Source organism: Electrophorus electricus, chromosome 15 (genome assembly GCF_041902795.1).
Source record: "Electrophorus electricus isolate QZ-2024a chromosome 15, ASM4190279v1, whole genome shotgun sequence".
In the NCBI taxonomy this organism is placed as follows: Eukaryota; Metazoa; Chordata; class Actinopteri; order Gymnotiformes; family Gymnotidae; genus Electrophorus; species Electrophorus electricus.
In genome coordinates this window covers 16,260,627-16,273,523 of record NC_137511.1, presented here as the reverse complement: position 1 = coordinate 16,273,523, position 12,897 = coordinate 16,260,627, and the positions used below count along the sequence as shown (strand labels likewise).

The 12,897-nt window shown below is 42.2% G+C and overlaps 1 protein-coding gene across 4 annotated transcripts in view; it reads left to right on the top strand.

Moving 5' to 3' along the window:
• Positions 1–12,301, top strand: part of slc39a11 (solute carrier family 39, member 11) — an 86,977-nt gene extending 74,676 nt beyond the window's left edge. For all 4 annotated transcript variants that reach the window (XM_027005079.3, XM_027005078.3, XM_027005076.3 and 1 more), the window contains 4 exons: positions 2,994–3,063; positions 10,684–10,782; positions 11,290–11,448; positions 11,766–12,301. In XM_027005079.3, the coding sequence (XP_026860880.1) occupies positions 2,994–3,063; positions 10,684–10,782; positions 11,290–11,448; positions 11,766–11,844 (407 nt within the window). In that variant the 3' untranslated portion in view covers positions 11,845–12,301. The remainder of the gene's footprint in view (positions 1–2,993; positions 3,064–10,683; positions 10,783–11,289; positions 11,449–11,765) is intronic.
• Positions 12,302–12,897: the final 596 nt, after the last annotated feature.

Genomic DNA, 12,897 nt, shown 5'->3' with positions numbered 1-12,897 from the left:
GCAGGGTTGCAGCAAAGTGCTCTTTATTATCCATCGGTATCTAGCGATGATAACATTTAAACAAAACTCAAAAACAGTAGGTCTCTTTGAGTGAGCGCAGTTATCAGACAAGACTGGCATCTGAGGTCCTCTAACGTGCAGCCCCATCTCTTGGGATCTATGGGTTTAAATAAGCAGATCATGATTATGAACAGGTGAGTTCAATCAGTACTCTGGCGATTGTGAGCGGGGCAGGTAAGGGGTGTGATCCCTAGCAGGAGTGGGCGTGTCCCTCCTGCTAGCCGGCCAACTAACCGTGACAGCTGCTATTTATATATATATATATATTTATAAATAGAAATGTTTGTCTTCTGGTAGAACTATGAAAGTGTGAAGAGCTCCTATTTCTGTTTATTATGATTAATTGATTTATAATTGCTTTATGCATTTTTGTTTTATTTTCCCCTGTTCATCTAATCCAGTTTGAAGAGAAAAAATAACCCCACACATACTAGTGTACACAGACATGTTTCAAAACAAAACAGTGCTATGAAGTATACCTCGGAGGAGTGTGTCTGTGTCCGTGTGTGTGTGTCCGTGTGTGTGTGTGTGTGTGTGTGTGTGTGTGTGTGTGTGTGTGTGTGTGTGCATGCATACATGTGTCTGCATACGCCTGCATAGAACTTCTAGAGTTCTGTGCCTGCCATTACTCCAGCCTGCCCGTAAACTTCTGTAAGCCTCAGCAGTTTGTTTTTGTGAGAGAGAGGGTGAGAGAGAGAGGTACTTGTTGTGATGACTTATCAAACGCCTCCTTAACATTCTTCTCATGAAGCTTCAGTGTGATTGCCCACATAGAGGCCAGACGATTGGCCAGATCCTTCCCTCCACTAAATTAATTTCTTAAATATGAATGAAATCCTTTATTATCTGAGATATGAGCCTAAGACTTATTCCAGCTATCTAGCTTGATAGGCTTACCTTATTCAGTCTCCTCCCTCCTAGGAATGGGTTCTGATGTTGCGAAGGGACAAGCAAAGCGTCTGAGGGCCTTCAGCAGTCACTGCGTTTGTCTTGTGAAATCACTGTATGACTTTCTCCATTCTCAAGGTGAAAGGCCACTCTAGTCATCATCCACATCCCAGAGGAGTTCCGCAACATGCAGTTTGGACTCGCACAGCATCGTCCTTAAAGAGAGCAAAGATCATTTTAATATTAGTTATTCGAAACAAGATGCTAGAGCAACATCTCAGGGCGTAAAGGGAGACATTATCGGTCCCATATGTGCATCAACATTGAGAATTGCCACACTCAGTAGGAGTGCCCTACACAGGTCAGTGCCAGGGCGTGCTGTAGAAGGGACATCCAACCCTGGGCTCACTGTTAAGCGGCTCTCGTACTGGGTAATTCCCATGTTTATGAATCCATTCTAAGAAAAACCCGAACAAAACAAATATTGCTGCATGTCTAAAGTTTGTTCAAATGCCTGAAGATGTTCCACTGCACCATGAACAACATTCTGTGGACAGTTGAGACCAAAATTCAAAGGAAAATACAAAGCATTAGAATTGCAGGGAACAAAATGCTGCATACCAAAATGTATTTCCATCTATAAAACCTGGTGGAGGGAGTTTAATGTATAAGGGTTGCTTTGCTGCATTGGGGACTTCATGTCTTCAAGTTACTCTTAAGGTTATTGAGAGATCAATGAATTTTGAGTTGGATCAGGAGACTATAGCAGAATGTCCGGGCATTCGTTTGTGGTCCATAGGTCAAAACGGACTGGGTCATGAAAATGGCAATGGTCATTTACACATAAAAAAAAAAATCAGTGACATCATGTCTTCAACAGGTGACAAGAATTCTGCAAAGTCAAAGTGCTAACTAAATTCCCACTGAAACGGTGGAGAATGAAACAGGCTATTCAACGTAGGCATGTTGTAAATGTATGTGAACAGAAAAACTGCCTTACTGCAGAAAAGACCACATTTGATTGAGGTTATGGCCAGTAAATTAAATTCCACTGGTAACTAAACATACTTTTCTTTACTGCTTAAACTTTACTGTTTAGTAAATAAGACTTTATCCATACTATGAATTAGATTGAATTTTTTGGAGCATAAATTTGGTTAATGTTTTTTTTGTTGTTTTTTTCTCACAGATATATTGTATTTTTTTTTAGCTTTATAAGATCTGTGGTTTTCCAGTTCTCCTTGTAGACACTGGCTGTTTCTTCTGATCTATGCTTCTGCAGGACCTTTTGATCCTCCTTGGGGGAACTCACACGTGCTGTACTTATAACAGTGACACAGAAGTCTTTTTACAGAGCGAAAAGACAGAGGTTTTAGTGACCCCTGCATTGCATACAGGGTATTCCTGCCTCTGGATTACCTATAAATAAAGAAGATTTACTGGAGCTCAATTAGCATTTTCTAGGACTAGAGTTGGATTTATTTCAATGTCCTCTACAGGGGACTGTGTTAACTCATTTAGTGAGTTCTGTTCAATATGTTGCGAATACACAGGTGGATTTGGAGTTAAATTTTGGATCATATCATGTCAATTCCTTGTTCTCAGTGCTGGCAGGTTTATTTTCAAGATGAAATGGTGTCTGAGGTCCAGGTTCCTTGCTGGGAACACTCACACCACTCCAGGCTCTGTGAAAAAGTGATAAAATGTTCATCTTTTTATTGTTGTATTCTACTGCATATCCTCACACTCTCATTTCTCTCTCTTTGACAACAATGACATTCCTCATAAGTTTATTTGAAATATTAATGTAAGCAGTGGAAGACACTATGGTGTGTGTGTGTGTGTGTGTGTGTGTGTGTGTGTGTGTGTGTGTGTGTGTATTCTCCATTTACTTCACTGTCTTCCTGTAGTCTTGTTTCATGTTTAAAACTGATGCTTGCTTAAAAGGAATTCAAGAACACCAGTTTAGTCACTCTGCATAAGAGTGACTTCTAAATGCCATGAATGTAAATGTATTGTATATGTTTGTGTGTGTTCTCTTTCAGAGGGCCTCGCTGTGGGTGTTGGCTTCGGAGCTGCTGGGAAGACCTCGTCGGCCACTTTCGAGAGTGCCAGGCAAGTCTTCCCTGACCTCGTCCCCCCAACCTTCACTTCCCCACCTTCACTCAGTTCCCCCTGCTTTCTCCCCAAGAGGGTGCATGGCTTGGGCTCCAGCTATGGAAAAAACAACAGGGGCAGCGTTAAATGCATCTGACAATAGCAAAAGCATGCAATTCAATTTAGCATGATGAGAGAAAAGCAACCGATTATTTGCCCAGAGATGAGACGGATGGGGGTGGGGGCGTGTTGGGGTACACAGATGGGTCTCTGTGGAGCTTGCAGTCACTTTTGATCTGATGCATCTGAGATGTATTCTGGCTGTATATAACTTGATCAATCTAAGATTGCTTTTCCTATGTGTAAAACAGAATCCATGATAGACAGCAAAGGCCTCTATATCTGTGCAATATAAATAATGCATTCGGCCTCTCCAGTACAAAGTTAAAGGCTTGCCAATCATACTGAAGATATGGAAGTTGTCTTCTCTTCTTTTTTTTCCCTCTGTCTGTTTTCTCTAATTTTTTTTTCTGCTTAGTGGATCATGACTCACGTAATATTGCATTAGTTATCCATATCCATGGGTTAGCCTCAAAACACTGGCAACAAACCATTCAGTAATAAGTGTGTGATGTGCACCAGAGGAGAAAACTCCAATCAACAGCTATTAATTAGATTGAAATGGTTACAACTGGCACACACAGAACATGTCCTTTGTTGTGCACTTACAGCTCTGTCTGCATATGCTGCTGTGTGATGCTGACCCCCGGTGGCCAAAAGCTGCATTGCATGTCTTCTGGCCCAGGTCCAAAGAGCTGGAGTAATGCCTTTGTTTGAACTGACAGACATGTTGACTTTCAAGTAGGCGTGCGTCATATGTGAAAGGGAGGATGGGAGTGTGGTTAGTGGCGGGGGTGGGGGTGAATTCTGGGTGATGGACAGAAGACGTTAGCCCTAACAGCAGCCGTGTGTCACGATCATGAGCCAGGATCGTCTGCAGCCAAGAGAGGATGCCGCACAGAGCCAGACGGACCGGCTCTCTGAGTGAAATGGGGATGGTCACCCTCATCTGAGCAAATGTTTGCTGAGATCTCCCCTCTCACTCTCTCTGAAGGACTTATGGATGCAACAGATGTCACTGTATAAGCACATACACAGATATATACAGGAGACATGATGGTGTGTGTGTGTGTGTGCTGTGTGTGTGTATGTTTGTGTCTGTGTGTGCGTGTGCAAGACCACAAGTATTCTTCTGCTTAAGTCAAATTAAGCAAGAGTAAAAACATAGAACACACATCGGGGAACGTGAGTTGTGTGTGCACAAATCACAATCGTTATGGTGCAAGACGCCGTGGCTGTGTGTCTTAAAACCTGTCACACATGGACAGTGAAAAGGATGGAAGGAGTGGATGACTCTAATTCTCAGGACAAGCCTCCACTTTCCTGGAGACTGACAGTACATATGCCATGTCACTAGCAGCAGGGCATTGGGACCCACATGCTAACATTTGGATATTCCTGTATAAAGAGTTAGCCTGCCTCATGCTCATCAATGCTAGTTTTGTGTCCCATGAAGTGACAGCATGTGTTGAATTGCTTATGGTTTCCCACTGAAGCTTTTGTCGTCTTCTCCTTTTTCCCGCTCATCTCGCTCTTCTTTTTCTTCCTTAACTCTCTTCCCATCCGAAGGCAGTAAGGGCCAGCCCATCTCACAAAAACAAAAGACTGCTTGTTTCCAAAGTAAAACCACTGCATCTCTCTCTCTCTCTCTCTCAACACACACACACACGCACGCACGCACACATTGTCTTTGTCTCATTCTCTGTCTTTGTGTGTGTGTCTGTGTGTGTGTGTGTGTGTGTGTCTCTTTCTCTCACTCACCCTCTCCTTACTCACATTCAAAGGCAGACTTCACATTCCCTTATACCCACACACACTCAAGTAGACTGTTAAAACCAGATGCTTTGGAACTCTTCAAAGCAGTGTGTTATATATATTTTTAGTGCTCCCCTTGCTCTTATGTGTGGAATGTTTGAAGACACAAAGCACATGGTTCTCACTAGAACTGAGCTTTCAGAACCTAGGCGTCAAGAGTTACGGTTGATGCCTGCGTCAGCAGCAAATATAATAACCTCATCATCGTGTTGGAGAGCTGAAAGCCATTAGGGACTTAAGCATACCTTTTAGCTCCTGACATTTGGGTTTCTCTGCAGACCGTTGAAGTTGGACAAAGTCCGAGCTCCGTTAAGTGTCACAGGTGTCTTTCAGCAACACACCAAACATGAGATGGGAAATGACATCGTGACAGAGTTCTTGAAAAGCGTTCTGCCGTAGAGGGAGCGTAGAGTGGTAGGCTCAGCTGAAACAACATTTAAAGCCTTCCTGTACTCCACAGCCTCAGAAACAGTAACAGTAAAGCAGTCCGAGCATTCATGCTGCCAAGCTACAGTCATGGCTGCACTGCACTGTTAATTGAGCACTGTTAGAAGCTCATTTGAAGTGTTGAAATGCACTTCTTTGAGTACAGAGTGAAGTAACAAATATAGTTTTGCGTAGTTCCATTTTATATCGTTCAGTCATTCATTTCTTGAGGGTTAGTGAGGGCATGTTTCAAGGATTTTATTGTGTCTCTTTGCCTCATTGGTTGTCTCTTTTGTTGTCACATTGATAGTGCTGTAATGCATTGTTTCTCTGTGTTCTAGCACACCCAAACCTCAGTGGTGTCATAGTGTTTCGCAGTTCTGGGTGTTAGAACAGTGACTCAATTCAGAATGTTACCGACTGTGGAATGAGTGCTTTTATTATTTTCATCCATTGTTTCTTTCATATTTGCCTAACATTTCTTTGAGAAAGGTACAAACACACTCAAATGCAAGTTACATCTTTATGAGAGTGGCTGAAGCATAAGAGCAGTATTATCCATTGAAGGAATGTTAGCTGAATGGCTTTAGGTTATAGATCCTATTCATTGTTTCACTCAGATGTCACACTCACTGCACTCAGAAACTCAGTCAGGAATAGGCCTGCATTTCATTATTGATGGGCCTAGGGGTATGTGATATGACGATATATATTATGCAACGACAGAAAAAAGCCTGATGTTTCATATTATGCTTTATAGTTTATTTTGTTGTGGCATTTGAAGACAGAAGGCAGAAAAGAACATGTAGGAAATCACTCTGTAATCCCCCCCACACTCTCTTTCTCACTCAATTCAGGGTGCTTTATTGGCCCGACAAATTAATAGTGCATTTATATTGCCAAAGCTTGGTTTACACAGTATAGAAGTATTGAAGAATAACAATAAAATAAATATATAACAATAATAAGAACAAAAAAATGACTATTATATAGTTTTTGAAAAGAAAATTAAGGCTGGGTCATTTAAAACTATCCCTGATACAATTGCTGTTAGTGCAATTGATTAGAGTAAATGTGAACGCTTTCTTTCGAACTCTGAAGCACACCAAATAGACCCCCTAAGCAGGTGGGACTCAGTCCATTTCTAAATTCTAAATTCTGGTGCTGTTCGTTTGAAGTATGAACACAATATGAACCAAACGAACCAAACACAGGGCGTGGTGTTACAAGATGTGACACTAAACATGCGACGACAGAACAGAGTGCATTGAAAACAAAAAATGTTTTCCATTACAGTTTGGTACAGACATCGGAAGTGTGCGTTGTCTTCTCTTCTTTAGGATGTGCAGAGCATGAATGTCTGGAGCTGTTTGGACTACTTTATCTATTTTACTACCTCTTACTGTGTTTCCAGGTGGTAAAAATACTGCCAGGTATACACAACCCTGATAAGGGCATTAAGCCCATAGACTGTATCATACATCTGTCATACGTCACTTTTTAAAATTTACTTTGGTTTGATTGTAAATTTATAAGTATGAACGCTAATCAAACCAAGATTAAAATGTTACAATGAACAATTTTGTTGTTTAGTCTGGACGAAGGGAAATGAACTATAGGTCTGAACACACCCCAAGATTAAACTCTGTGATGCAAATGGAAAAATAAATGTGTCATAAATAAATAAAGTAGGGTGTTTGTGTTCTAGTGAGTTAGGTAGATTTTTTTCCTTTTGTGTGTGTGCACATGTGTCTGTGTGTGTATTTCTCTCTCTCCCTCACACACACACACACACACACACACACACACACACCAGCCTTTGATGCCTTCTACTTCTTAATATACTCTAACAAGAACATCTTCTATATTGCTACTATCTGCTATGCCTTAGCAGAGCTACCTCAGGTTTGAAAGGCTGTTTTTTTGTTACATTTCAGTTCCTGCTGCCACCGGCAGGATGTGTTTCAGTCAGGTTCCTTATTTTTTGCTGACACAAAGTGCCTTTTGTGGTGAAAAAAACGCTCCATACATCTTTGGGTTTGCGTCTGATGCGCTTACAGTGCATAGCACACAGCAAAGCTACATCAGGCTGTAAAGGGAGCAAGAGATGAGTTGGACTGAATGTACCAATCTGCTCGCCAGGAGATCACACAATATAAGATATGGAAAGATGGCACTGTGCAGAAATCTCCAAGAACATAAAGTCCCTGTTCTCTTTCTTTTCTCTCTCACACACATTCTTTTTCTTTCCCCCGTGGCTGTCCTGTCATACCCTTTCCTTTGCAGTCACTCTTCTTTTCCAAGACTTTAAGGCGAGTATTGGGCTTCACTAGTATGAGAAAAGTCATCTGTTCATGCCTTTCTGTCTGCTTTCTTTGTCTTTTAACTCAGCTGGTCCTGTCTGTTGGCGAGAGCCAATACACATGAAAACTACGTGCTTTTCTCTTTCTTTTCCCACTGTTTCTCTCTTTCTCTCTCTCCCTTTTTATTTTCCTGTTTTTGTCAGGCAAAATGTAATAATCTCACAGTGGTGGTTTTCAAATTTAGTGGATTTGAAACACCGTTCAGAACAATTGCTTAATTAACAAAACACCACAAGTAAATAGAAAAATAAAACAAAAAATTACAGTGTCTAATATAAAATAAAACATAGGTCAGGGGCCTAAAACAAATATTTCAGTTTAAAATATTAATTTAGGTTTTGGAAAGTAAATCTTGAAAAAGCATCCAAATCTCAACCTGAAAGAAAATCGAGTATTAAGGCTAGAGTTCTTTCCTTAGTGGTCCCTCATATGCATGTTCCACAATTTGACAGTATGGAAAGGAATATCAACTCCTGCTGAGACCCTCACACCCTCACCCAGACCCTCACTGCTGAGACCCTCACATCCCCACCCAGACCCTTACTGCTGAGACCCTCACACCCTCACCCGGACCCTCACTGCTGAGACTCTCACTTCCTCACCCCACCCATGTTTTGTCTGGTTCTGTTCTTTTGATTCAGACATCTAGGGTTCAATTTGTTATTATAATCAACACATAAGACTTGATCACTTGGATTGATAGGGTTGCAAATGCAGCCACTGTACAGACATTCTATGTGGGTGGAATGGGTCTTGTTCAGAGTGTGGTGTCCGGTTGACTCAAGGGAGGGCCTGTGGAGAGGGATGCTGGTTGGTTTGTGGTACTTCCCCCAGTGCCTCTGGATTGCTGGGTCTCCCCAAAGAACAGATGCCCTTTCAGGGCTGACCCCCATTGTGTGTGCATGCATGTGTGTATGCGTGTGTGTGTGTGTCTGAGTAGATAGAGGGGCAGCAATAGCTCCTTTGTGTCCAGAGAGGAGCTCTATGGTAGGACACTGGAACTACTGTTGCTCTATCAATGAAAGCTTTTTCAAGCCGTTTCAATAAAAACTGGAAGAGTTCCATTGCTAATGTTTTTAAAACACTCTTTAATGCACTTAATAACACAACCACCCTCCTCAGTGCCCATAGACCTTTACTTACCTTTCTACACATTTGCTAACACACCACACACTCATAAAATCTCATCTTTTTCTCATTTGTGATTTACCCTAAAAGCTGAAAATTTATCTTAAAATCAGAAGTAACTGCTGGTCCACCACATACAATTAAATTGAACAGATCCAAATGAAGCACACTGCAGACCACCCAACCCCCCCACCACACATGGTGCTGAGAATAGCTGCTCGTTCTTTTGGATTTACAGTAACTTGGAGTTGCTTTAGTTTGTCTGGCCACTAACAGAGAGGCCAGCAGGTGGACATCTTTTAACCTCCATGACTTCCAAATATCTGGTCGAGAAGAGTGAATGCAGACAGAGCAGATGCATGTACATGTACAAGAACAGGTGTGTATAAAACAGTCAGGGGCTCTGTCGTGCCTAGGACAATTCTCATGGCTTCAACCCAGCTGTCAACTCTGGAGCTGGGAAAATGAGTTTATTTCATGCCAAAAAGCATCTTACCCAGCACTCTTTCTGGCTCTATCTCTCTTTCTTTCTCTCTCTTTATCTCTCTTTCAAAATGCAACAAACAAAGACTATTTCGGTAGATGCAAGCATTACTATGCTATTCCAAGTAACATCACGTGGGTTATGCTTTCAGAGATTTTTGGCTGAAGCAGTCATGTGAAACATTAAAAGGGCCTATTAATGGTCCCAATTAAAGACATGGCTGACAACTTTATTTCTTTCTCTCAAAAATCCCACATCAACTTCTACATGTCCTATGTGAACAAGCACTGACTTAGAAGAGTGAATTCTCATCCAACACAGTCGACTTTGGCACCTTACTCTGCCAAGCACATTTCTTTCTCATAAATCAACTTCTTGCCCTAATGGCAGACTCCAGCTACACTTTCTCTGCCCTCCCTTCTCCTTCATCTGTCCCTCCCTTCCTCTCCTCTCTCTCTTCTGCTCCAGTCATTCCCACAGGCTGTGCCTGCTGCAGGACTTTCCGTGACTAACCACCGTTAATCCTCCTGCCCCACCGGCAGGATCTTGACTGTGAGCCAGGGAGCTGAACACGAGAGCAGACAAGGTGGAGAGAGGACAGGGCCTTCTCAAAACAGAGCAACTTTTCCTGTTCAGCCATTTGCTAGTGGCTCTGGAGATGGGAAGGGGTGGTGTGGGTTGAGGGGATTCCGGAGGGTTCTTGCAGAGGGATGCTGGGAAGCGTGGGCCAGACCAGTTGTCTGGTCCTGCGTAGGCTGGCCTCATGCTCACACCATTGCTGAAGGCCTGGGTGTAGGTTGGGTGTAGGTCTGGGCGTAGGTAGGATGAAGACCTGGGCATAGGTTGGATGAAGGCCTTGGGCGTAGGTTGAGCGAAGGTCTGGGTGTAGGTTCTCTGACAGCGTGCACAGCTGATGCTTTGGCTGCTCCTCTTATGGGTTTTCCTAAAGTAAAAAATGAGAAGAAGTCAAGATGCAGGGACTACAGCAGTGGTAAAAAGCATATGTTAAACTTTGCTAGGTTTATGGGCAAATTAATTGATTTTGGAAAACTATTATTGCTGAAAAATGTCACTGATTATGTGTGAACAGAATTTTCAAAGGTTTCTGTCCATGAAAGGCACTGCAGAACATTTAGGCAGGTTACAGCTTATGTCCTTTGTATTTTCACCAAGGCGGCAGGTTGGCGTGTTCACTTCTCACCATGTTTCACAAGGGGCATGTCAAATGGGCCAGATCCACACTGAACAACTGTATTCTGGTTGTGGTTTGTGGGATGAGACATAGATACTGCTGTGTTTCAGGAACCTGGCCATAGGCATAGGCATCCAGAATTTCCCAGAGGGCCTAGCAGTGAGTCTGCCACTGTGTGGCTCTGGAATGTCCACATGGAGAGCCTTTTGGTGAGTGTGTACTGTTTACGCACGCACGCACGCACACACACACACACACACACACACACACACACACACACACACACACTTACTTCCTGTATGACCCTTATGTCCCAGCATGGTTTTATCCACACTATGTCCAAAAACAATTAACAGCAAGAATTGATCTTGTCTGCTGCTAGCTAAATTAATTTATATAGGGAGCCTTGTAAATAAAATTTTCCATATGGTCTGTATCTTTTTCTTGTGAATTCTTTGGCTGTTACCAAATTCTCCTAGTAAACAGTATAGTAACTTTAGATTTTTTTGCAATTTATTCCACTGTGCAGATGCACAGTAGAGGTACGTTGGTATGTGCTGTGTACTGTAAAAGTTTAGAAGTCCAGGTACTGATGATCCATTTCCAAAGAAAAATGTCATCGTGGCTGATTTGCTTTTAACTGAAGACAAAAACTATGAGAAAAAAATCCCCTCTTCTGTTGTGTGTGTGTTAAAATATGGCATCCCTTCTCTCAGGTATGGGCAGCTAAGTGGGATGGTGGAGCCTCTAGCTGGCTTGCTAGGTGGCGTTGCTGTGGTGCTGGCCGAGCCGTTGCTGCCCTACGCACTGGCTTTTGCTGCAGGGGCCATGGTTTATGTCGTGGTCGATGATATTGTACCTGAAGCCCAAGTGAGGTGAAAGATCTCCACATGGATAACAGTATCGTGATAATTGAAATAATGTATTGTGCAGCCCTCTGGCCTCATGTCACATCTATCATCCTGCATGCTTTTCAATGTCTCTCTGAACTTGTTTGAAGAAATGATGCTGTCAGGGAACACTGAGCTGCAAATGAGGGTGGTTTGTCAAGAGAAGGAAAAGCATTTGGGTAGGGGAGAGGGTTGGCACAAAAATATAATGTGAAACATTGAGTACCGATGTGTCTGGAGATGTCTGATTTTTGTGAGGTCTGGTCCCTGATCAGTGTGTCATTGTGTGTTTTCCTCTGCAGTGGAAATGGTAAGCTGGCTTCCTGGACCTGTATCTTTGGGTTCATTATTATGATGTCACTGGATGTGGGCCTGGGATGAATCCTTTTCTTTGAGGGACTTCTTCAAAAAAGATCTGGCTATCGGCAGCACTGGAAACTGGACCAAAATGAACTGTACTCTCAAAACCAGAAGAATGCCTTGGTTTTTCTACTGTGTATTTCATGCATTTTGATGAACTGATGAATATTTCTTTTAATATTTCTTTTTGTTTCAGAGAAAGGGGAAAATTATTGAGTAGTCACTACAGAATTATCTAATACTTGAATCATCACTTGAATGAATGAATGACTTGAAGGAAGGCGGAGTGCAAGTGTATGTACGCGTGTGTGTGTGTGTGTGTTTGACTTTGTGTGTGTGCATGTGGCTGTATGTGTTCACACTTGTGTTTTTGTGTACTTCTGTTTGTGCATTTGTCATTTTCAGGGTTTGTCTGTCCATCATGACATTCATGGAAAATTAAAATGTGTTCAATAAAAACTGCAGGCTCTCTGCCTGACTGCTGTAATCTCGTGTTCATTATCAGCATTACCTCACTGGTAATTAAAGGGAACCACTACACTTTGTTGTTGAACTTGCAGCACAATCAAGGAGTTTTCATAAAGACCATTCTGTTGAAAATCCAGGATTTCTCAGGGTCTCCTGACCATAAAAAACATTTGGGGATTTTGCCAAAACTGCAAAAATGAGGTGGAAGTTAATTGGTGACTTTAATGAGAGTTGAATAAGGAAATATGCCATCCTTTAAATAATAGGGCCTAACACACCTACATAGCTCATCAGGCCTGATTTGAGAAATACAAATCAGCTCAAGTGACAAAGAAATATTTTAGCAAATCAGCTTTATATAATAATTTAATTTTTTTTTATCATTTACAGTGTAAGTACTGAGCACAGGCCATTATGGCCTTATGATATATGTAAGCTTCAGTATTCAATGGGCCCTTCCTGGTCCAGTAAAGACCTGAGTGAGATTCAATCTTACCTTGTGAGCCATTCTCTGTTCTTCTCTACCTGGCTCTGTTCTTCTCTACCTGCCTGGTCCTTCTCTGGCTTCACACATGTTGGTGGATGTCTCCTTGATTGAACCCACCA